Raw genomic sequence first — 22161 nt, 5'->3', positions numbered from 1 at the left:
ATCTCTGTGATTTAGAGTTTTTTACTTTTTTCAAGACTTTAGTTTGATTTGCGGCTTTTTTTCTGCCTCTTGCAACTTAAGAGTTACGAAAGTTTGGACAGATGTTTGGGCGCAAATTCAAGATGTCTCTGAACTATTCGCCCGTTCAGATGGATGAAACCATTAAATCAACCATTAACGTGTTCATCAGCAAAAGTGGGTCTGACTTAAATACCTGCCAGGTCTTTGGTAATTTCTTCCCCGGGATAAATAGTATCAAAAAAATATTTTGATCATACATTATAATTTTAAAAGTTATTAAAATTGTCTCTGACACACAGGGGAGCGAGGCAGAAAGTAGCAGAGCCACAACGACAGAACGTTTTTCCTTTTGTTGCGAATGCACCACATGAAACACAGACGTAGTGGGTCATTTCTGAATCACAGGACGCCCCAAGTAAAATTAATCCCATACGAATAGGGCTTTAGACATGTACCACCCACCTGGACCAGACCAGGCACCTCCACCCCATAGCAATGACGATGATTGAAACTGATGGCGGCAATCAGGAGGAGAAAAGAAAGAGCGATAAGTGAACCAGACAATACCTACTAGTGACCTGAATGCTACTTATTTCACCTTAACTAAGAATAACTTCCAAGTTTGTTCGTTCTTTATGTTAACTAGCAGAGTAGTGTGTCCAGCTCTGTTATTCATGACCCTATACACATGGATTGATATAGGATTATTAAACTTAGTGTATCCCAGCCTGTATTTTGTGATTGAGCCCTTGGGAAAGTGTCATACCTCAATCCACACAAACATGTGCTGCTTTATGTCAGCGGCCTCTTCTCTTCATGTTGGATCAGTGCCTGTCGAAAAACACTATATTTACCTTTCAACAAATTTATACAGGTCAACACACGAAGCAAAATTAATTTACACGCTTATTTAAGTCAAATTAAATCACTTTTTTTTCTTGGCCTAGCTTAATTAAAGCGAGTTGAACGTGGACGAGTTTGTTTGATATTTGTTTGGGGTGTTAATCCAGTAACATTCGCGGATTTGTTGATTTTAACGGAGGTGTGGAAGTTTACCTGCCTATATTTCAATCCTTGTGCTGTTTTCTGCAAGTTATTCACGCTGTTTGAAAAGCGCTCCAGTGAAGCTTTTTTGGGGGGAGAGGGGGGGGGGGGTCACTTTGCACCTTAAAGTGATGGTGTCTTTCTTCTTTACTTTGAGTTACTGTCGCATTGAGGTGCAACGAGGTCGCTGCTGCCCCCAGTGGCCACAGAGGGATGAGCACAGCTGAGAGTCAACAGCTTTAACGAAATGAACCAAAGGAAACGGTAAATATGTCAAATAAATTAGTGTCATTTGCATTATTAGTTATATTACTGCATGTAAAAACGGGACAAGCTAAAGTCAACATTAGTATTACTTACTTATTATTATTTCCTCAACGGGTGGATATACCATGACCTGGATGGATGATTGAAGACTGACTGACAGACCCAGGGCTAAGAGCTAAAGTCACCAGAGCTTGTTGATTTTCAGGCAAATTATCTGTGTGATGCATACAGGGATTTCTAACTGAACCAAAATATCAACCAATCTATTATGGTAGCTGCACACGCAAAAGCATTAACAAGTGTGAGGCATATTAAGTGAAAGTACACCTATCAGCTGTTGACACACTGATGTGGTGATTTATGTTTGACACTTGACTCTCAGATAAGCCATGCTCCAAAGATTAATTACTAAAACTTCACAGCAAGCACAGACCAGAAGCTGACAGACAGGCCTTATGATAAACAGGCTTTAACGTTCTGATGGTCAAACACACTGCTGGTCTTAAGGACATACTGTGTATTCAAGAGACAAACTCCTTTTGTTTGTTTTTTTTTGTGACAAAACATTGTATTTGCTTGATTACAGCAAAGTGTGGGAAATCTGACACGATATGTGAAGCACATTCATACAAATCTGTGACAAACAGACAGCAGAAACTTTTACCCACCGTCTCGTTTAAGTCATCACTGGCTCTTTATCGACTGTTTAAAACACCCTGTCATTTTTGCGCCCATTATTTTTTGCACAGATCACACAATGATTTCCCTGATACTTTACAATGAAAAAAGAAAATTTAAAAAAAGAAAATAAGTTGTACCAAGTTAAAAAAAATATTACTTCAATTGGTAACATGCAATTTAATTCAGTTAGATTAACACAATAGATATGAGTCAGAATTGGTAATTTTAGTGTTTTGAAAACAGCTTTAAACTCATTAATACAACTTAAATTTAAGTCCATATCCACTTAGTTTTTAATTTTTCAATTCAGTTTGCAAAATACTGAGCCACCCGTCCGTCATACAAAGGTCCAATATCCAAACAAAGGTCAATTTATGTCAATATATTAATCTAATGAGGGAGAAATTCCTTTAAACCAAATAAATGTAAGCCTTTAAGACAAAAACGAAACCACTTCAACTACTACACAAATACACTTTATTATATGTATATTCCAGCTACACATAACCTGGGTTCAGCAGGAAAAGTCTAATATAGCGATATATAGTGTAATGAGCTTTTTACAGCTAATACAAAGATAAAAGTAATTTGGAATCAGAAAATGATTTGTTATATTTTCATCTTGTAATAAAAAAGTCACAGTGTATACTCTCACCATAACAATGTACCCTGCCCACCCCCTTCAGTGCAATGCCGCAAAGTTTTACAAGTTTCAGTGTTCAAACAGATGTGACACGGTGTAGTCTGAAGCGGTTCCATCAATGAGGCCTGCTCCATCGTCGTTAACAAACCAGCAGGAGACATTTTCTCCATCCTTCACGTCCTTGCTGAAGTTCTTCTGCCAGTGTCTGCAGATCACACAAAACATGACAAGGCTTAAATACTTCAAGTGCATCCGGCATTGTGTGTTCAAAAGTAAGAGAAGAGCACCTGGTCACGTTGAGCGTTTGTCCCTTCACGTACATGGTGGCATCTAATTTCTCCTGGACTTCACCTGGACGCAGGTCCGCCACCTCAAACTTAACCCCACGGTAGAACTGACCTGGAGGAAAACAGCTCAACTCAACTCTCGTCTGTTGTTTTAGGAGAAAAGTTCAACTATAAACTGGTATCATGTGACAAAACCTTACTGCTGTTTCCTACCTAGCAGACCGTGAACTGAAGACGACAAGTGGTGACTGTCCAAAGTGTAGAAACCCAGGTAGTCTTGGTGGTAGTGTCGTCTCTTCCAAACCTTTGTGTGTCTGATGATTGTGAATTTTACCGAGTGTCTCAGTGTCACCGTGAGGCTGCAGTGCTTAGTCAAGCTGAGGTCCAAACTTGAGGAGAGACCAAAAAGTTGTACTTAATAACAGCAAGACAGTAAAGACATGGTTATTTTTTGTTTCTTTGTTCTTCACAGGAGTCATGTTAACAATTTAAGGCCATTGAGTTAACTTTTAAACGTCTTTTAGCCAGAAACTAGCAAAACACGCATTGCCCACCATTAACTTACTTTGTTTCTTTCAGGGAGGTTGTATCAGACCACAGCAGGTTGACTTGCTTGCCATTGTAAAAGACTGCGATGTCCTCAGTGCTCACCTCCAGCCTCAGCCCCAGCTTCTCGTGAGTGATACCAAAACGACCAAAGTACGTGTTGAGATCACCACCTAGAACAACTTTCTTCTTGCCGATAAGTTCGCCGTTCACCACAAAGCCTGATAAAAACAAAGGCGATGATTTCTTTACCGTCTCTTCTCCTATGTCTCAAAGAAATTTGTACTCTTTCTTTCTTTCTTTCTTTCTTTCTTTCTTTCTTTCTTTCTTTTTTTTTTCTCAGGGCAGACCTGATTCCGGGTCCCTGACCAGATTGAAAATGGTTCCCGGTTTGTCGTTGACGTTGAAGCAAAGAGCGTCGTCTCTGTCAGGGAGCTCTACCAGGAAATGAGGATCTCCATCCACTGAAATAAATAAATAAATAAATAAATCATCAAGTGTCAAAAAGTAAATACGACACCCAGCCTTAAGTATACCAGGTGTCCTATTATGATGTTTAAATACAACACTCAGTAACAGTCGTAATTTTCTCTACTTTCAGCAACTAAAAAATTATAAAATGATTACCATCCGCTTGACCCCGGGAACTACTGCTTTGCCCTGGTAAAAGCATAAATAAATACATTCAGTGTTTGGGTTTTCAGTGTAACATGATCAGATATATTATTTGATTAAATTCAAGATTGTACATACGTGAGGACGGGAGTCTCCGTACCGGAGCTGTATAAAGCAAAAACAATTATAACTATTTGTCATAGTATAATGAGGATGTGGACCCAAATGCAGGACAAAAATGACGAGGCTTGGGTTCCACATACATAATTTCAATGAAATTATTAAGAGAGATATTTTCCATACCCTTCAATTTCTCTGCTTTCTGTCGCTGTGCTGTAGAAAAGAGAAAAAAAAAAACATAGAAAATGTCTCCTGTGATTAAACAGGTTAGTGCAGAATAGAAGAACATCTTAATACAACCAGCTTCATGCTAAGGTTGCGGTTTGATAGAGGGACAGACAGCCTGTGGTATAACCAACTTTTATTATTCTTGCAGCAAATTAAAGGGAAGAAACACAATCTTTCTCCTCACCCTCAGTCAGTTTATCAGCGATGAAAGCGTTGCCTGCTGCGTCCTCAGCATCAGGCTTGGTGACCACCATGGAGGTGAGCGGGGTGACAAAACTGTACTGCAGGGACATGTCCAGGGCCTTGGCTGTGATGGCGCCTTTCTCCTGCTGAGAACTAGTGTCGCTGCGTCAGGAAGAAAGGCGTTTATTTCAGAATGACTCGTGAGTCATGAGAAAGCTGCATCTCTGCATAACCTGTCACAGTTCACACAGAAACGTGCAGATGAACCTGCCTCTTGTCGAGAAGCTGCTGGATGGTGAGATAGGCCCACAAACGCTCAATGAAATGTCCAAAGATGTACTCCTTTTCTGGGTATACTGTGTTCCAGTTTACCACACTGGGCTTTCCCTGCACCCGGAAGTTGTCTTCATACTGGAGAACGAGGAGAGATTAATTAGAGATTAGATTTTCTTTAAGGGGTAGTGTTAAAAGAAGAGAAGAAACTGAGGGAATGTCAAGTTTGTATAATTACTCAAATGTTATTTTTTGTTGTTGTTTTTTTAATTTTTTTTTTTAAAGAAGTTGAGTCTAAGAGTCTCTGGAGAGCTTAAATTGTGAAACAATGCATTCTGGGAATTTGGTTAAATGCTAATTAATTCATCTTAGTCAGTCAAAATTAAGACTAGATTATTGAAAATGAATTAACTCCCAATGGTTCAACCAAATACCTGTGAGAGTCTATTCAGTTCATTTACAGTTTCACTCATTAGATTTATGATCCAGTACTCAACATTTCTTGTGTATTTCCCTGGAAACAATTCATTTTAAGTTTTTGTCTGTGACTATACTAAAAGAAATTGCACTTGAAGACCTAAGAGTGATTCTTAACGCAATATTTCACAAATGCAAGGAGTGTCTGAAAACTTTTTTCCACCGCTGTATCTTATCGCCATTTCTCACCCCTTGGGCATCCACTTCCAGCAAGAAGTTATCCATATCATCTTGTTTCAGCAGACCAGCCACCACGATCTCTGAGCCGTTGAACAGCTGACTGTAGTGGTTTTTGGTCAAGAAGTCCACCGCATTGTCAGGATAATGCAGATCCACCTCCAAGAGCAAAGGGCTCGACACTTCCTCAAAGAAACCCTGAAACAAAGACGCTCACTCTAAACGTGCTCGGGCACTTCCTTTTTTTTAAGTGGCTCCGTACATGTTTTAGTTTTATAGCCTACCTTTAGCTGAACGACCACATCTGAACCCTCAAATATTCTGCGGGCCAGTCCCTTGTTTTGTTTGCACATCACATCGAGGAAGGAGTGGTCCACGTCATTTCCGAATCCGAGACAGTACATAGACATTGTCCCCCCGATAGCAGCCTGTACGTTCTGCTGGATCTTGTGGGCGTTCGTCTCCCCTACGGGTGCAGGCATACGTGGCTTAGGCAGAGTGAACATTCATAGCGCTCCTGACATCTCCAAGAGCCTGTCAGAACACTTCTGAAAACACTGAATCTTCCCAATGATGAAAAGGAAATCAGAAAGCGTGAGCACTGCAGCAAACAGCTCACCGTGGTTTGCCATCCCGTCGGTTAGTAATATAATCATATGCGCGCTCCTCTCTGCGTTGTCCTTAAGGCCCATGTTTGTCGCCAGCATGCTCGCTGCCCCCAGTACAGCGTCGTTGATGTTGGTAGCTGAAAGGTAGTGACACAATTAACACGAAAATCTCTCTCCTGAAGCTGAAAGAAATGTTCTTTTATTGTCAAGAATAATATGATATTTAGATGTATTGCTGAAAGTGCTAATGTCCAGTGGCTCCTCTAAAGTTTTATGAACGACAATGTAACAAAGTGTAGAAATTATTGTTTTCCAATGTGTTAGGAGCTTAGCAAAGGGAGATGGTGACGGCTTTATGCAGAGCACAGCTAATGGTGATAGCTTCACACGGAGCAGACAAAGCTCTTGCTACATCTCTCTTCACCATTAGCTGTATCATGGAGCACCAGTAGAGCACCTTTGGGATGTGGTGGAAGGGGAGATTGGCATCATAGATGTGCAGCCGACAAATCTGCAACAGCAGTGTGATGCTATCATGTCAATATGGACCTTGTTGAAAGTACGGTCACGAAGAATTAAGGCAGTTCTGAAGGCAAAAGGGGGTCCAACCTTTTACTAGCGAGGTGTACCTAATAAAGTGACATGAGTGTATGTTTACAACATGTTTAAAGTGGATTCAGAGTCATCCAAACAGATTGTTTTCCTCTTACCTCCGCTTTCTCTCAATTTCCTAACATAATCAATGGCTTCCAAAACGTTCGTCTTTGTCGCTGCGGTTAAAGAGTTCTTCCAGTACTGTACTTTGTCGTCAAACAGGATAATAGCAAAGTGGTCATCTTCGTGGAGGTCGTTCAGGATGGAAACTAGCGCCTCTCGGGTCTGCAAAGGTTCGCAGTTTCACATGTGAGGGTGTGCATTCAGTGTGTATTCAGCGTGTAAATTAACCTGCACACTCTACCTGTTCAATCTTTCTTCCCTTCACTGAACACATCATCAGCTTGAATATTCTCTCACCTGTTGAATCTTTCTTCCACCCATCGATCCACTCCTGTCTATCACAAACACCACGTTCTTTGGCAGTCTGTGCAGATCAAGGGGAGAAAAGAAGTGCACAAAGTATCCGTTCACAACCTGAAGGGAGATGTTGAAAAGTTGAAAAGAGTATTAGGGAAATACGGCACACTGATCTCTGCATTATGTAGGAAATCCTAAGTGAAATCAGAAGATTTTTTTCAGATTAATGAAAATGAAACTAGCTCTGAATTAGAGTTTGGCTGTATTATTGTGCTTCAGACGATGCATGTTGACAACTGACCTGTACTTCCCCTAGACTCGTGTCTCGTTTCACATCATACGTGACGATGAAGTCTCCATTGATTAATGTGTTTTCACACCTTGGACACTTCTGCTGCTCCACTGTTGGAGTGTAAGAGATATGCGCCTGAGAGTAAAAGAGAGTCACATGGTCACGTTACTGGGCACATCCTTAAATAAACAAATAGAAATGGAACAATGGCACAAATAGAAATCAGCCCTTTACCCATGTGTCTGTGACTGTTTTCTCTATGAGGTGGAGCAGGTCGTTGGTGAGGAAAGTTGCTGTGGCATCGACAGTGGTAATGCCCTGCGGCTCATAGATATCTGTAAGAACCTGCCTCACACACACACACACACACACACACACACACACACACACACACAATCAATAAGATCATGACAGGAATCAGTGTGATGCAACTAGTCTCATTCATGTTGCCACATATTCCTCCAGGGTAAACACTGGAGAGCAGAGATGTTTTTAGCTCATGCAATAAAATAGGATTGGGGTCTTCAACGTTTTTAGGGTCAAGGACCCCCAAACTGTTAGCCTTTCTTCTGCTAATATTGCAGCATGTCACATGGGGACTGAATAGGCTCTTGGCCAATTGCGGGAAACCTGCCAGAGTTAGGGTCAGAGTGTAACCTACAGCCTTTTGCTTTTGCTTTTGCTTTTGCTTTTTTCGGCCTACTGTACACAGGAGGCTTTGATTAACAGGTCTCAGCTAGTGCAGCACACTGCATGTAATGTAAGCGCTGTTGAGACATCGCCTGTATCGCTGAATGAGTGAAGTGCTGACTGAAAGATAATGTCTTCTACCCCCATTTGTCCCCTTACTAAAATATGTTGGATTCACGTTGATGTGTATGTAAAGAAAAAAAAAAAAGTATATAGAAAATGTTTAATCAACCAAAGATTTTGCAACCCCCCTGGAGTACCTCCACAGACCCCCCCTAGGGGTCACGAACCTCCCTGTTGAAGACCTATGAAATAGGAGAATGTGTTTAACCTGAAACTCCTGCACCGGTTGTTCAATTTTAACTCGGGTCACTAGCTCGTATTTTCCCAGTTTCCTCTGAAGGAGCTCCTCGTAGACCAGAGTGAAGGTCACTCTGCTTTTGGCAGCAATGTTGACAGACATTGAGAACTTCTCCATTTTTCTCCCAGAAGCCCTGCAATGACCAAAAAGCGTTTCAATAATGTGAGATTGGCAACACCACACGTTCAAGACCTCGGCCGACTTCAGCCCAACATACTTGACCAGTCCTGCGGACTGTCCCGAGGAAACGGCCTTCTCATACTGCTCCTTGGCTTTCTCTTTCTCCTTCACCTCTCCAACATAGGCCTGACCATCAATTTCCCTGCAATGGACGTGTGTCAGAGTCAGACATAAGTTAAGCTCTGTGCTCCCACGTCAAACGAATCACGACTCACATGCTGAAGTTGGTGATGAAGGCCGTCTTGGGAAGCTCCATTTTGAAGAAGATTTCCTGGGAGGAGTTCGCTTTGTTGAGAGCCTCCGAGGTCATGACGGTGTGGGCGAAACGAGACGTGACTGTGCAGGCGACTCGAACGCTGAACACCTCCACCTTCAGAGTGAGCAGACAACGTTGCAATGCTCGTAGAATGAGATTTGTTTCAGCAGATGCAGGAGATCATAGCCACAGAAAAGCAAAGCAAATAAACAAGTGGTTGGAGATGGCTGTTGCAAAACAAAATGTGCTTGCAGTTCTTCTGGCGGTTAATGCAGGAAGGAATAAAGAACAGATGGACAAAACACGCGAATCCAGACAGGAAAAGAGAAAATAAATATGTGCTACTGCAGCGGGGAGAGTAGCATCTGGAAGTGATGAGGTTTGTGGGAAATGTGAGTTTCATCTTGCAAATGCTAACAATACCAGTAGAGCGCACTAGTGGCTACCAAATATGTCGTCCATGGTTTGGATTCACGAATGCTTTGACAGGATTTCAAAAGCAATACAAAATGTGTGTCTTACATTTTCAGAGTCTGTTCTTTCTTTCTGTGGAGGAAAAATGACAAAAAATGTTTTTCACCATCACCATTTTTTTGTTGTTATTTTGTTTTTTATGTTTTTTTTTTGTTTTGTTTTTTAGCACAGTGTGAACATAAACAAAAGTCATTTGAACACACAAAAACTCTGCTTCAGTTAGAAAAAAAATGTATAAGATGAGTACCTGTGTCGATCTGATGCTCCTAATTCCTTTGGTCTCCTGGAACACAACACAGAAAAACCACAAGGTTAATGAAAGAGGAAACACACGACTGAAAAGAGACAAATGTGTGACTATTTAGTTAACTTTACATTTCCCTGATTATCTGCTATGAGTAAAAGTGAAACCCTGCCATGAAATTCTTATGACTGTTTCACAAAATGAAACAGGTTTTTCTGGGGGAAAAAAAAAAAAAATACAAGAATAAACACGCCGTGTCTCATCTAATGTCTGGGTGTGGACACAAATCAGAAAAGGGCAAGTGTGGGAAATAAATTCTCAGTGGCTCGAGTCAAACCAGAGTAGCAGGGTGAAAACGGGCAACTGCAAGCAGGGAAAGAAGACGGGTAACACAGAAGATAATGATGGCGCGGTGACTCATTGGAGGCATTAAACAGGCAGATATCGTGCAGTAGAAAAACCACATGTCTGTGCATCTCTGGTGAAAATAGTGAATCCACTGAAATGTTCTGACTGAGTAATCACTGGCCGTGAGGCTTTATTTTTAAACCAATTTGTTTTTTATTTTGAAGTGAACAAAATTTGACAAAACGTTCAATTTGTTCTAATTATTCAGACGATTACCACTGTCTGTGTATATCTAATGCAAACTTTTTCCTGGTGAGTTATGGTCTAAAGAGCTAGTGTTGAGTCTTTTCCAATACGTTCTGATGTACGGGGTATGATTTAAGTTGTCGCTGCCATGTTTTTGGCAAGTTTTCTGGGATTCTCCACCCCTTTTTCTTCTAAATATCTTTATTTCTTGTCCACATACTAATTCAGAGAGGTCTGAGTCCTGTCTCGTTAATGTACAGTGACTTGACGTTACCCGAACTAGCACTCACAGATTTAACGACGTGACTTTGCACGTTCATTAACAGATTTGAGACTTGCAGTGTTTTGCATATATCCTTACATTTAGTCTCGGTGTTCGCATGTGTTCATAGTTATTACAGAGAAAAAGCCAAATCACTGCAGCAACAAAGCGCGAGCCACGTGACTAACATCAAGCTGTTCATAACATCAGTTTCAAAGCTGAGATGCATCTGGACATGACAGAGGCGACACTGTTTCTGTGTATTTTTCATGACATTTCTCTGCTACATTTTTTTTTTTTTTTTTCTGCACAACTTGATGATGATCGCCTTTAAACAGTAAAACATTGTTGTTTCTGCCAGACCTCCAGACTTCCTGGGCGCCAGAGAACTGTTGACGAGAAGGACCCACTCTTACGACCCCCGATTCAAGCTTGCATGTATCTGATGAAATCGCTAATGAGGTATTTGCTGACACAGAAAATAACAAAAGAGACATTTGTTTACATGCAATTTTGAAATCCTTTTCCAATGTTTATTAAAAGAAAGAAGATAACCAGATTATAGAACGCGTATAAAAACAAATCAGAGTCTCTGACGATATATTAAGCCAACTGTTTTTATGTTATGAGAACATTTCCATCACTGATCTTCCATTCAAAGTGCTTTACAATGGGAAAATACTAGAATCGAAAGAAAATGATGGCTGGAAGCAGGGCTGGTTTGATTGTCATGTCTGAACAGCATGGGTGAAAAGTGAGGCCACAGGGATTTCACCACTTGATAAGGCACAGTGGTGGAAAACACAGATTTCACAAATCATACAAGCTATGACCTGAATAAAATATGCTGGATAAAGTTCCAGTGGTTGGTTTCGAATCCCCTATATGTCCATGCTCCTGACCCAGTGTGGCTTCTCATCACAACTTGATAAGTTATAGCATAGGTCTTCAACAGGGGGTTCGTGACCTCAAGTGGGTCCGTGGAGGTACTGGGGGGGGGGGGGGGGGGGGGGGTCGCAAAATCTTTGGTTGATTAGACATTTTTATGTATATATTTTTTTAATTTCCCCCCACAAATTTAAATTTCTATAAATACACATTAACGTGAATTTAACATATTTTAGTAAAGGGATAAATGGAGGCAGAAGCTGTCTCAAAGGTTCTGTGGGCCTCTTCTATGAACTTAGATTTTTAGTTCTTTCCATAGATTTTCAATTGGATTGAAGTCAGGTGATTGGCTTGGCCATTCTAGCAGCTTCATTTTCTTTCTCTGAAGCCAGTTGAGAGTTTCCTTGGCTCCATGTTTGGGATCATTGTCTTGGTGAAATGTCCACCCTGGTTCATCTTCATTGTTCTGGTAAATGGCAGCTCTCCACTTAATGGTCATTGGCTCTTGGACAACTCTTCTGATAATTCTTGTCACTCCTCTGTCAGGAATCTTGCGAGGAGCACCTGGTCTTGGCCGGTTTATGGTCGAATGATGTTCTTTCCACTTCCGGATCATGGCCCCAGCAGTGCTCACTAGAACGTTCAGAAGTTTAGAAATCCTTCTGTAACCAACGCCATCAGTTTGGACTGAACCAGCTGATATTGATTTGCACTGACAAGGGGCAGGATGGCTTTCTGATCACTGATAGATTTCAGCTGGTGTCTTGGCTTTCTATGCCTTTTTCCACCTCCCTTTCTGCGTGTGTTTGATACTTTTTCCCTCTGTTATTTGACATGATTACACAGAACTTAATTTCTGAACGTATTTGTTTTGGTTTATTTCTATGTATTGATTACTTGGTTTTCACCAACACTTGGTGAAAACTTCATGTCATTAGCACTTTTAGCAATAAGTTTATGATAAAAGATTGTGATGTGTTCAATACTTATTTTACCCACTGTATGTATATTCAGGATTCAAGATTCAAGATCACTTTATTGATCCCACAGGGAAATAGTTTTGTCCAAGTCTCAAGCAAACATCAAATATATATATATATATATACTTCTGTTACTTGTGACATAAAAAAAAAATATATTTGATAGACAGAGAACACATATAATAGGTGGGGGCTCCCTACTTAATCTCTCATCACTTTATGGATCCTTTGCCTGAAAAATGTTGAAGCACTCTACAACTACCCGCCTACAAACTGAGGTCGAACACACTTTCACTTTGCCCGCCGTGGTGCATGCGAAAACAATCAGTCATAATACAATTATTACACTTACAAATGATATTAGAAGCATCAAGTGCAAGAAATACATTTGCATCATGCACACAGTAAAACCTTCTCATGTATTGAGTAAAATGAAGGTGTTCAGTGGTGCACATGCATTTATTTCCATAAAATACGGCCAGTAGGTTAAATACCTGTGTGAGGGCACTGCTCCCGGAAATAACCAGAGCTCCTTTGGCCGGAGTAGGAAGCCAGAGGCAGATACAGCTGCACAGCAGCAGGACGCTCCACATGGTCGGCATGCCTGGGAGACGAGAGGCCCTCTTCTCAGCCGTGGTAGAAAACAAGTGAAGAGTGAATTGAGGGCATCTGGGGATCAAGTCTTCCCGTAAGAGTTACTCCGCCCACACACTGCCTCTACACACTCGTGAGTCACTGTGCGTGATTTTCTGTAAACTACTGTGTGTTGGGGGTCTTACACACAAATTCTCTTCATCCTGTCCAAACTTGCCCGTCATGTGTTTGATGTATGCTTTGCTCAGGTTGGCTTATAAGGTATGAATGCATTTGCTTCCTGTCCACATGTCTCATGTGGACATGGCAGGTTTCTGTGCAATGTCACCGCACATATGCGCCGGCAGCCAGGGGCTAGAGAGCAGGACATTTCTTATTTGTTTACCGGCGGAGTCAGCGGAGAAAGAAAATGGACAAGGAGCCGTTGTGCTGTAAACTGCACGAATCGGCAAAAGGATGGAAACTGTTTAATATCCCGAAGGAATTTCATCCTTTTGCCAAGAGAAGAAAATTATTGTGGCTCCAGGCCACAGGATGGATGTGAATAAAGCAGCGTCTGGACAAATACCCTGCGTGCCTGAAGATCTTCCGTTGTAATTGCTGAGTGAAGGAGGAAACATCTACATCTACATTAGTACCAGCTTTTGCCCCATGGTTGCGCGCGCACCTAGTATTGTTTGTACACAAGAAACCCGTCAATTAAACATCAACATTAAACATGTCATTCATTTAAATGTTGATATTTCCTGTGGGAAAACTAGCGAAACTACCAATTAACTTTAACATTAAATTTGTCTTCTGCACTGACCGTAAAGACGTGTTTCACCGGTTATTCACAACCAAGTTATCATTTATTAGGTTTCACGTGTTACAGGAGAAATACAGCAGATTTCACGTGAACTACATTTGAGATTTTCATCCAACTTCAACCGTTTGGAAACATTCTGGGTGCCACTTTACATCTTCCCAAACCCTGACGATGGCAGACACTTAATCCAAGATTAAACAGACAAGGTGTGTCACTGATAGATCAGTCAAATAGTTAGAAATTAGTTTCTGTGATACTAAAGGTTGGAATCCATGAAAAGCTGGCATGGAGTTATCCATTTCTGAGAAACAGGTCCCATATTTTCCAATACAAGCTATCACTGAGACAGTCTCCAAGTGTGTCTCACTGTTGCGTCATAATGTCATTTCCCATTCTTATAATTTCATCACAATTTTGATTGCCCATACAACTATGTGTACATGCGTATATGTGTTGTAAGAACACGTAGATTTGAGTATTTATTTCATGAACTTGATGTGCACCCAGTTTTTAAACTGTTTTAAAAAGGCCAGACACAACGTAGCTGGTTACATCTCCGTCCACGAGACCTGTTCCGTTATTGTGAACGAACCAGCAGGGAACATTTTCTCCTTTCTTCATGTCCCTCCTGAAGTCTCTTTGCCAGCCTCTGTGGACAGAGAGAGAGAGACGCTACATGTAGACCAAATGAAGCACAAACCAACAGCCTTTCATACGCTTAGGGCCCACATTACAAGCGGACTCTTCTGCACTGAGACGGGACACTAGTTGTCTGAGGGATTTAGAGTACCTGGTCACGTTCAGCTGTTGTCCTTTCACATACATGGTGGCGTCTGGTTTCTCTGGGACCCGCCCAGGACGCATGTCCGTCACCTCATACGCGATCTCATGATAGAACTGACCTGGGGGACAACGCACCAGTTACTCTGTTAGTAACAGCTGACAAGTGCAGAAAAGAAGTTTCAGCTTTACTAGTTTAATGGTCCAATAGTTGTATTTACTCCTCTGTTTAGTATCCCACACAGCACACAGCTCTGAGCCGATATGTAGTTTATGATTATTATTATTATTATTTATTTATTTATTTTACAATTTGCTATTGTCATTTTATCTACAACTTGTGTCACTTTACTCTTGTATAGTGGTTATTTTGCCGTCTGTTGTCTCTGTCCTATTTAATGTCTCTTGGTCACTAGCTTTCTTGACTTGTGCTGTTGTAGCATTTGAATTTCCCCAATGGGGTTCAATAAAGTATCATCTGATCTGATCTGATCTGATCTGATCTGATCTGATCTGATCTGATCTGATCTCATCTGATCTGATCTGATCTGATCTCATCTCATCTCATCTCATCTCATCTCATCTCATCTCATCTCATCTCATCTCATCTCATCTCATCTCATCTCGTCTCATCTCGTACCTAGCAGGCCGTGAACAGAAGAGGACAGGAGGTGGCTGTCCAGGGTGTAGAAGCCCAAGTAGTCCCGATGGTACGGGTGCTTCTCCCACACTTTGTGTAGCAGGATCACAAACTTAACAGAACCTTTCAGGGTTACTGTTAGGCTGCGATCCTTGGTCACGTGAAGATCCATACTGCAGGGAGGGGAGAAAGGGGGGAATACAACAATCATTCATCCTGAACTGGAAGTCTGCACATGCGGAGAGATGATAATTGTAATCATCTGGTCACTCACTTGGTTCCTTTCAGAGAGGCTGCATCAGACCACAGCAGCCTGACCTGCTTGCCGTCCTGGGACACAGAGATGTCCTTAGTGCTCACCTCCAGCTTGATCCCTAGAGTCTGGTGGACGATGCCAAAACGCCCAAAGTAGGTGTTCCTTTGCCCACTGGGGGGAATCTTCTTGTCTCCAATGATCTGGCCATTGACCAGAATACCTGTTGGAACACAGTGAGATCCAGTCACTCACTGCAGGATATGGTTTTCTGGGACTAGAAGTTAGGGTGAAAGGTAGTATTTAAATATTGTCTATAAGTAGTATACCTGATTCTGGGTCCCTAACCAGATTGAAGATGGTTCCTGGTTTGACGTTGATGTTGAAGCACAGAGCGTCTTGTTTGTCAGGGAGCTCTATCATGAAATGAGGATCTCCATCCACTGCAGTTGGCGAAAGAGTACAGCAACGGTTACAAACAAAAATTAATCAGATTGAACTGATAGAGAAAGTAAGTAGGGACCCCTACCTACTGTATGTATATTTGTGTGCTATTTTTTATGAATATACATTATTATTATTATTATCATTTTGCAGTCAATTTTATTCAAATAATACACAGATTCAAATATTATCATTGTTTTTTTAAATTTCAAACAGTAGAGTGTAGATTGAAAGATGACATCTTCTGCCTCCATTTATCCCTTTACTGAAATATGTTGGATTCATGTTAATGTGTATTTAAGGAAATTTAAATGTGTGGGGGATAATAAAAAATATACGTATTAAAAAAATGTCTGATCAACCAAAGATTTTGACCTCATGTGTGAGTTGTGAGAAATGTACTTACCAAAATATGTCGGCGGTGACGAGTAACTTCCCCCTGAATACAACAACAATAAAATCTAAGTTAAAAGCAAGACAGAAATTTCTTTCTTTTGTTTTTGCTTAATTTGGTGTATATATATAAATACACTAGCCTGCTGTTGAATATTGAACTGGAACTGGAACTGGTCTATACATCTCTCCCTGTTGTCTTTGCTCTGCCAAAAACAGATGGAAATGAACAACTGGAACACAACATTTCACATTAAAGTGGAGTTCCTGCTTTTGCAGATACAATAGCTGAGTAAAGAGGACAGACGTGCTGAAGACATAAATCTAGTACAGAACACGGAAAAGCTTGACTGGGGCCACATTAACAATGGAGAGTTGTGAATGTGGAGGTTCTCGATCTAACCCTCCGTAAGCTTGTCAGCAATGAGAGGACTGTCTGGTCCGTCCTCAGTCTCCGGCTTGATGACCACCATGGAGGTGAGGGGAGTCACAAAGCTGTATTCGAGGGACATGTCCAGGGCCTTGGCTGTGGCATTTGTTTTCTCTTCGGGGGCACCACTCTTGCTGCAAGAGGGAAGCATATTCCTCGTCAATAGGGGTCGTGAAAACCACAATCCAATACAAGTATCACATAGTAGCAAATATCACATGAAATATTCACTGGGAGAATGTCTACGGTTAAAGTGAGATAACTCTCAAGCTGACCTCTTCTGCAGTAATTGCTGGATGGTGAGGTAGGCCCATAGACGCTCAGTGAAGTCTCCAAAGATGTACTCCTCGTCCGGGTAAATCACGCCCCAGTCTTCAGCGCTGGCTTGGCCCTGTACTGTGAAGTCTCCTTCAAACTATAGAGACAAACAAAAGATCTTCATGTTCATTCTCTTCACATCAGCTTTATTAGTGTATTTATATTTCCTTCTCCTCACCCCCTGGCCAAACACTTCCACCAGGAAGTTGTCCAAGTTGTTGTCCGTCAGCCGGCCAGCCACCACGATCTCTGACCCATTAAACAACTGGCTGAAGTGGTTGGTGGTCAGGAAATCCACTGCATTGCCGGGGTAGCTGATGTCTACCTCTCTAAGCAGAGGGCTGGACACTTCCTCATAGAAACCCTGGAGTAAATGCATTCAAGCATTGCATTAAATTTGTTTGTACAAAATGTGGGGTATGAATAGTGATAATCTTCTGTGATCACGTCATTGTAAAACACCTTGGCACAGAAAATAAAACCTTAATCCAAACATATACTAGTAGCCTCCACCTGGAGCTGAAGTGTTGCATCAGAAGCCTCAAAGATCCTGCGGGCCAGTCCGTTGTTCTGTCTGCTCATCACATCCAAGAAGGAGTAGTCCACTCCATCACCAAATCCAAGACAGAACAGAGACATATTTCCCCCAATAGCAGAACGCACATTCTGCTGGATCGTCGGGATGTGAGACTCACCTTCACATGCAGAGGCACAACACACAAATGCAATGCCACTTACTGTATGAAGTACAGTGATACAGTGAGCTCCCAACCGAATATATGCTATGTTCTACAGCTTGCTTACCCATATTTGGCATTCCATCAGTCAGTAAAATAAGCATATCTAGGCTTCTTTCTGGGAGAATTTTCTCTCGTCTGTCCTTGATCAGCATGTCTACTCCTTTCAGCACTGCATCATTGATGTTGGTACCTAGAACGAAATCATACCAAGACAGAAAATGTGCACGGTGAAATTACAATGTCTGACATAAGAACGACTGTCACTTGTTGTTCTACTGACCTCCCTCAGCTCTTAGTTTATTGACGTGGGCCTGGGCTTCAGCCACGTTTTCTTTGGTTGCTTTGGTAAGCGAGTCCTTCCAGACATTTACATCGCTTTCAAACTCAATGAGGGCAAAGTAGTCATCTTCGTCGAGGTCTTTTAGAATGGCCAGCAACGCCTCTCGAGTCTACAAACAGTCAGGAGGTCAAAATGCTAATATAGTTTCTCTATATGTCTGTGAAGGTTCTCAGTCACCCAGGTCACAATACATTAAAAAAACAATTGTCAGTCGTCAATCAGCAACAGCGGCAACTGGATGAGTTTCTTCAAGACGCCACTCATCCAAGGAGCCTCTTCAGCTTTAAGAGACTGGTTGAGAGTTGAGGTTTAGAGAGGAACATCTCTGGGTGCTGCCTATCAGAAACCTGCGTGACTAGAGTCTCTGACAGCCTCTACTTGGGTAGAGTGGCAAAACATCTTCAAGAATCTGTACCAGTCCAGTTGTCTTTGTTTACGCTTGTTTTTGGATAAAGATTTTCTGCATTAATAACACATCATCAGCTTGAATATTCTCATACCTGTATAATCTTCCTTCCACTCATCGATCCACTCTTGTCAATTACAAACACCACATTCTTTGGGACTCTGGGCAGGTCAGGGGGAGCAAAGAAGTGCACAAAGTATCCGTTCACAATCTGAAGAGAATAAACAGCCGCAATATGCATGTATCAATGACAAAATTCAACAACGGGCAGTTTTGAACTGTCAAAACTGCAGCCTCCAGCAGATAGTGAAGTTGGTGGTTCAGAATCCAGTCCTTGTTGACAGCTGACCTGAATGTCTCCGAGGTTCTTCTCTCGGTTCACGTCATAGTTGATGATAAAGTCTCCATCGATGAGCGTTCCGTCACAGCCTGGACATTTTCTCTGCTGATCCATTGTTGGTGAGAAAGAGATGTGCGCCTGACAAGGGGAAATAGCACAATGCACAAAGTGAAGAGGAGATCGTTTTTGAGGAGTGACCACTATTGTTGCACGAGTCAGTGCGGTAGCATCATAACTGTACCTTTTTGTCTGTAACAGTTTTCTCCACCAGGGGGAGCAGATCATTGGAGAGGAAGGTTGCATGGGCATCAACGTAAGAAAGGCCCTGAGGCTCATAGATGTTTGCCAGAATCTGCAAACACAAAGACAATTGATCATTTTTAAAGGAAAACAGACACTTAGGATGATTGAAATTGCAGTTAATTGTGAACATGGATTAACCTGAAAGTTCTGGACCAGAGTTTTTGGTTTAACTCGGGTCAAAATCTCATATTGGCCCAGTTTTCTCTGAAGGAGCTCCTCGTATGTCAAGATGAAAGTAACATTACTTTTGGCTGCGATATTGACAGACACTGAGAACTTTTCCATCGATCTTCCAGAAGCCCTGTAATATTTAAATGATCAGTTTAGTATTTTTTTTTATAAAAACAGTATGTTTAACCGTGAGTACTTTTTAGACTAGCAACATCGTGCATTTTCAATTTCGATTTACTCACTTGACCAGTCCAGCTGTCTTTCCAGAGGAAACTGCCTTTTCATACTGTTTCTTAGCTTTCTCTTTCTCCTTCACTTCCCCGACATACACCTGGCCTTCAATTTCCCTTTGAGGCAGAAAGGTGGAGAACGATACAGTGGAAAGTAAATTAACCGTACTATTGAGAGAGATTTGCTTTAGAGCACAACTGTGAACAGAAACAGGGGTCAGTGGAGGCTGAAAAACACGATCATGAATGGCCTGAAAACAAGAGAGATTAGACAGACTGACATGCTGAAGTTTGAGATAAAAGCCGTCTTGGGTAACTCCACTTCGAAAAAGATTTCCTGGGACACGTTCGCTTTGTTCACGGCCACGGAGGTCATGACAGTGTGGGCGAAGCGAGAAGCCACAGTGCACTCCACTGTCACGCTGCGCAGCTCCACCTGAGACAAATACACACAGGGAGGATGGAAGATAGAAAGGCGTAAACTGTTTTTCAGATCTGTCCATGAACGCTCAAATCTACAGTTCACCCTGACTGTTAAAAGAGTCTTTCTTAATGTGCTTTAATGGAAATGATGGGGGACACAAACCAAGGTTAAGGTAGTTCATTTGAGGCTTCAGTGGTCTGAATTAGTCAAAGTGAATATCTTTAATGGTGTGCCAAACTTCAGAAAAATCTTTGAAATAAGTTTTCACAAAGATCAAGGAGAGTGTATTATAAGGAATTCCCAGTGACCAATCTGAACTCGAGCAGCAATTAGCGCAAGAAAAGCTTTGTTTCAATGTTTACATGCTTGACCGCTGCATCTAGGGAACAAGTTTAGGGATTTAGTGGCACCTAGTGGTGATATTCTGGATCGCATCCAACTGAAGCATAAAACAGTGGTCACCTCTTCAGTGTAAAACCATGAAAGTCCTCATGATGGGCTCAGTGGAAGAGGATCTGCTCGCATATAAATACTAAATTCTATTTCTACTTGTTTTTAATAAGTATTTTACTGAGTCATTTAATCTTGTCTTTTGGCTCCAGAGGTAAATCTGTCCAGGCAATGTAGACAGATTTACAGACATCTGTTCAAAAACTACTGCAACCCAAAAGATGGATCTTTAGAGGACAAATGAAAAAATAAATAAATAAATAAATAAAATGAACCTACAAAAGCAGATCTTATACTTTTATATCGATTTGTTACTAAGACACTAGTTTTATTTCCTGCACAAATTTATTTGTGAATTTATTACCACATACCTGAGCTCATAACATATGTGGTTGATAGTTTTGTGATAACTCTTTCATTTAATTTTTACTGTGCGTAAATCCATCACCATTATCATAAACAGATACAAGTAGATTGTTTTCTTACCGTGACCTCATGTGTACTTCTTTTCTACAGCAAAAAACAAACAAACAAACAAAAAACAGAAAGAGATGATATTTAGAAAAGGGTTGCACAGAGATCTAAACAAGAGAAGAGACTAGCTCATAGTTTCTGCCCAGTACCTGCAGTGATCTGGCAGCTCTCATTGTGTCCTGAAATACAAACACAGCAGACCAATATGTTGTCAACAGATATATCAAACAAACAAACAAAAAAAAAGATCCTAACATAACAAAAAGAAGTAGCTTTTTATTAAAAAAATATATACATTCTCTGTCAGACGTAGAGAATATACAGAATAATATGACTATGAATATGAATGAATATGAAAATGACGAAAATCACTAAGTTTAGGTGCAAATGAATATTGAATGAGAACATTGCGCGTTTTGAAAACGAGTGCTTGTAGAATTAAATTTCAACTAAAAACAAACGCACAAAAACAGATTTTAAAAGAGTATCCTAACATGAAAAGGTCCGTGTGTGATGTTACCTGAGGAAGATCATGGTCCCGGGAAATGAGCAGAGCTGCCGAGGCAAAGCTGGACGGCCAGAGGCAGGCGTAGCCCCACAGCAGCAGCAGCACTTGAAAACCCAACAGTCGAGACATGACTTAACTTCCACTGAACACTGACGGACTTCAGTGCAGGGGAAAAAAGCTCTCTGGTCTGGGGGTGGGACTGTGTGTGTGTGTTTTCCTTGAGCATTGACCAACAGACCAGAGCTCAAACAGTGCAGGAGCCAGTAAGCATACAAATATGGTCTTTGTAAAGTCAAACTTTTGGCAAAATGGCAATAAAATTGATTACCAGAACGTCAAATCTAATGGAAGGTTGTTTTTTTATTATTTAAAAAACAAAAGTACCCGTTAGTAACTGCAACACTGTTATTTAGTGTGTGAGATCATTCATGATATACTGTGTCAAAGCAGTTAGTTGTCATTACAGCCACCATGTTTGTGTTGTTTAAAAAGATATGAGGCTAGGATCTATATTTACACTGTGCGATTACACAGTAACTCCTTTATAGCTCCGTCACTTGTGAACAAACTGTGGACTACTGTTTATGTACATTTGCTCAGTTATTTATCACTTAACTCTGAGGACATCAATCATATCCATAATCAGTCTTTGTAAGCACATCTGGACCAGACTCGATATCTATTGAGTGCTGCACCGCCGCTCTCGTTTG

The 22161-nt window shown here is 41.2% G+C and overlaps 2 protein-coding genes across 2 annotated transcripts; both read right to left on the bottom strand.

Moving 5' to 3' along the window:
- Nucleotides 1–2473: 2473 nt before the first annotated feature.
- Nucleotides 2474–13065, bottom strand: LOC125007136 (inter-alpha-trypsin inhibitor heavy chain H3-like). The gene is made up of 23 exons (XM_047583744.1): nucleotides 12900–13065; nucleotides 9685–9720; nucleotides 9486–9509; nucleotides 8923–9077; nucleotides 8745–8849; nucleotides 8498–8660; nucleotides 7711–7821; nucleotides 7486–7611; nucleotides 7185–7301; nucleotides 6881–7049; nucleotides 6182–6307; nucleotides 5847–6028; nucleotides 5575–5760; nucleotides 4907–5046; nucleotides 4637–4797; nucleotides 4408–4437; nucleotides 4243–4269; nucleotides 4117–4149; nucleotides 3840–3953; nucleotides 3509–3710; nucleotides 3157–3332; nucleotides 2944–3055; nucleotides 2474–2861 (listed from the first exon to the last, which is right to left on the bottom strand). Exons 1-23 carry the CDS (start codon nucleotides 13005–13007, stop codon nucleotides 2726–2728), a joined length of 2739 nt encoding a protein of 912 aa, XP_047439700.1. The 5' UTR covers nucleotides 13008–13065; the 3' UTR covers nucleotides 2474–2725.
- Nucleotides 13066–13828: 763 nt separating this feature from the next.
- On the bottom strand, nucleotides 13829–21613 carry LOC125007134 (inter-alpha-trypsin inhibitor heavy chain H3-like). Its single transcript, XM_047583743.1, has 22 exons — nucleotides 21464–21613; nucleotides 21093–21122; nucleotides 20956–20979; nucleotides 19877–20031; nucleotides 19608–19712; nucleotides 19333–19495; nucleotides 19133–19243; nucleotides 18901–19029; nucleotides 18646–18762; nucleotides 18086–18254; nucleotides 17870–17995; nucleotides 17579–17760; nucleotides 17244–17429; nucleotides 17023–17162; nucleotides 16721–16881; nucleotides 16461–16523; nucleotides 16331–16363; nucleotides 15810–15923; nucleotides 15502–15703; nucleotides 15228–15400; nucleotides 14598–14709; nucleotides 13829–14456 (listed from the first exon to the last, which is right to left on the bottom strand). Exons 1-22 carry the CDS (start codon nucleotides 21578–21580, stop codon nucleotides 14318–14320), a joined length of 2751 nt encoding a protein of 916 aa, XP_047439699.1. The 5' UTR covers nucleotides 21581–21613; the 3' UTR covers nucleotides 13829–14317.
- Nucleotides 21614–22161: the final 548 nt, after the last annotated feature.

The sequence above is a fragment of the Mugil cephalus genome, chromosome 4 (genome assembly GCF_022458985.1).
Source record: "Mugil cephalus isolate CIBA_MC_2020 chromosome 4, CIBA_Mcephalus_1.1, whole genome shotgun sequence".
NCBI classification, from domain to species: domain Eukaryota; kingdom Metazoa; phylum Chordata; class Actinopteri; order Mugiliformes; family Mugilidae; genus Mugil; species Mugil cephalus.
The sequence above is the reverse complement of the archived record's forward strand: the minus strand, read 5'-3'. Positions and strand labels throughout refer to the sequence as shown.

Coding starts and splice junctions, on each gene's coding strand:
- LOC125007136 (XM_047583744.1), bottom strand. CDS start 13,007: ATGCCGACCATGTGGAGCGTCCTGCTGCTGTGCAGCTGTATCTGCCTC. Junction 8,850..8,922: donor TTCATCACCAACTTCAGCAT/GTGAGTCGTGAT, acceptor CGTCCATTGCAG/GGAAATTGATGGTCAGGCCT. Junction 3,954..4,116: donor TTCCCGGGGTCAAGCGGATG/GTAATCATTTTA, acceptor TATTTATTTCAG/TGGATGGAGATCCTCATTTC.
- LOC125007134 (XM_047583743.1), bottom strand. CDS start 21,580: ATGTCTCGACTGTTGGGTTTTCAAGTGCTGCTGCTGCTGTGGGGCTAC. Junction 19,496..19,607: donor AAGACAGCTGGACTGGTCAA/GTGAGTAAATCG, acceptor TAAATATTACAG/GGCTTCTGGAAGATCGATGG. Junction 14,710..15,227: donor TTCTGTTCACGGCCTGCTAG/GTACGAGATGAG, acceptor GTTGTCCCCCAG/GTCAGTTCTATCATGAGATC.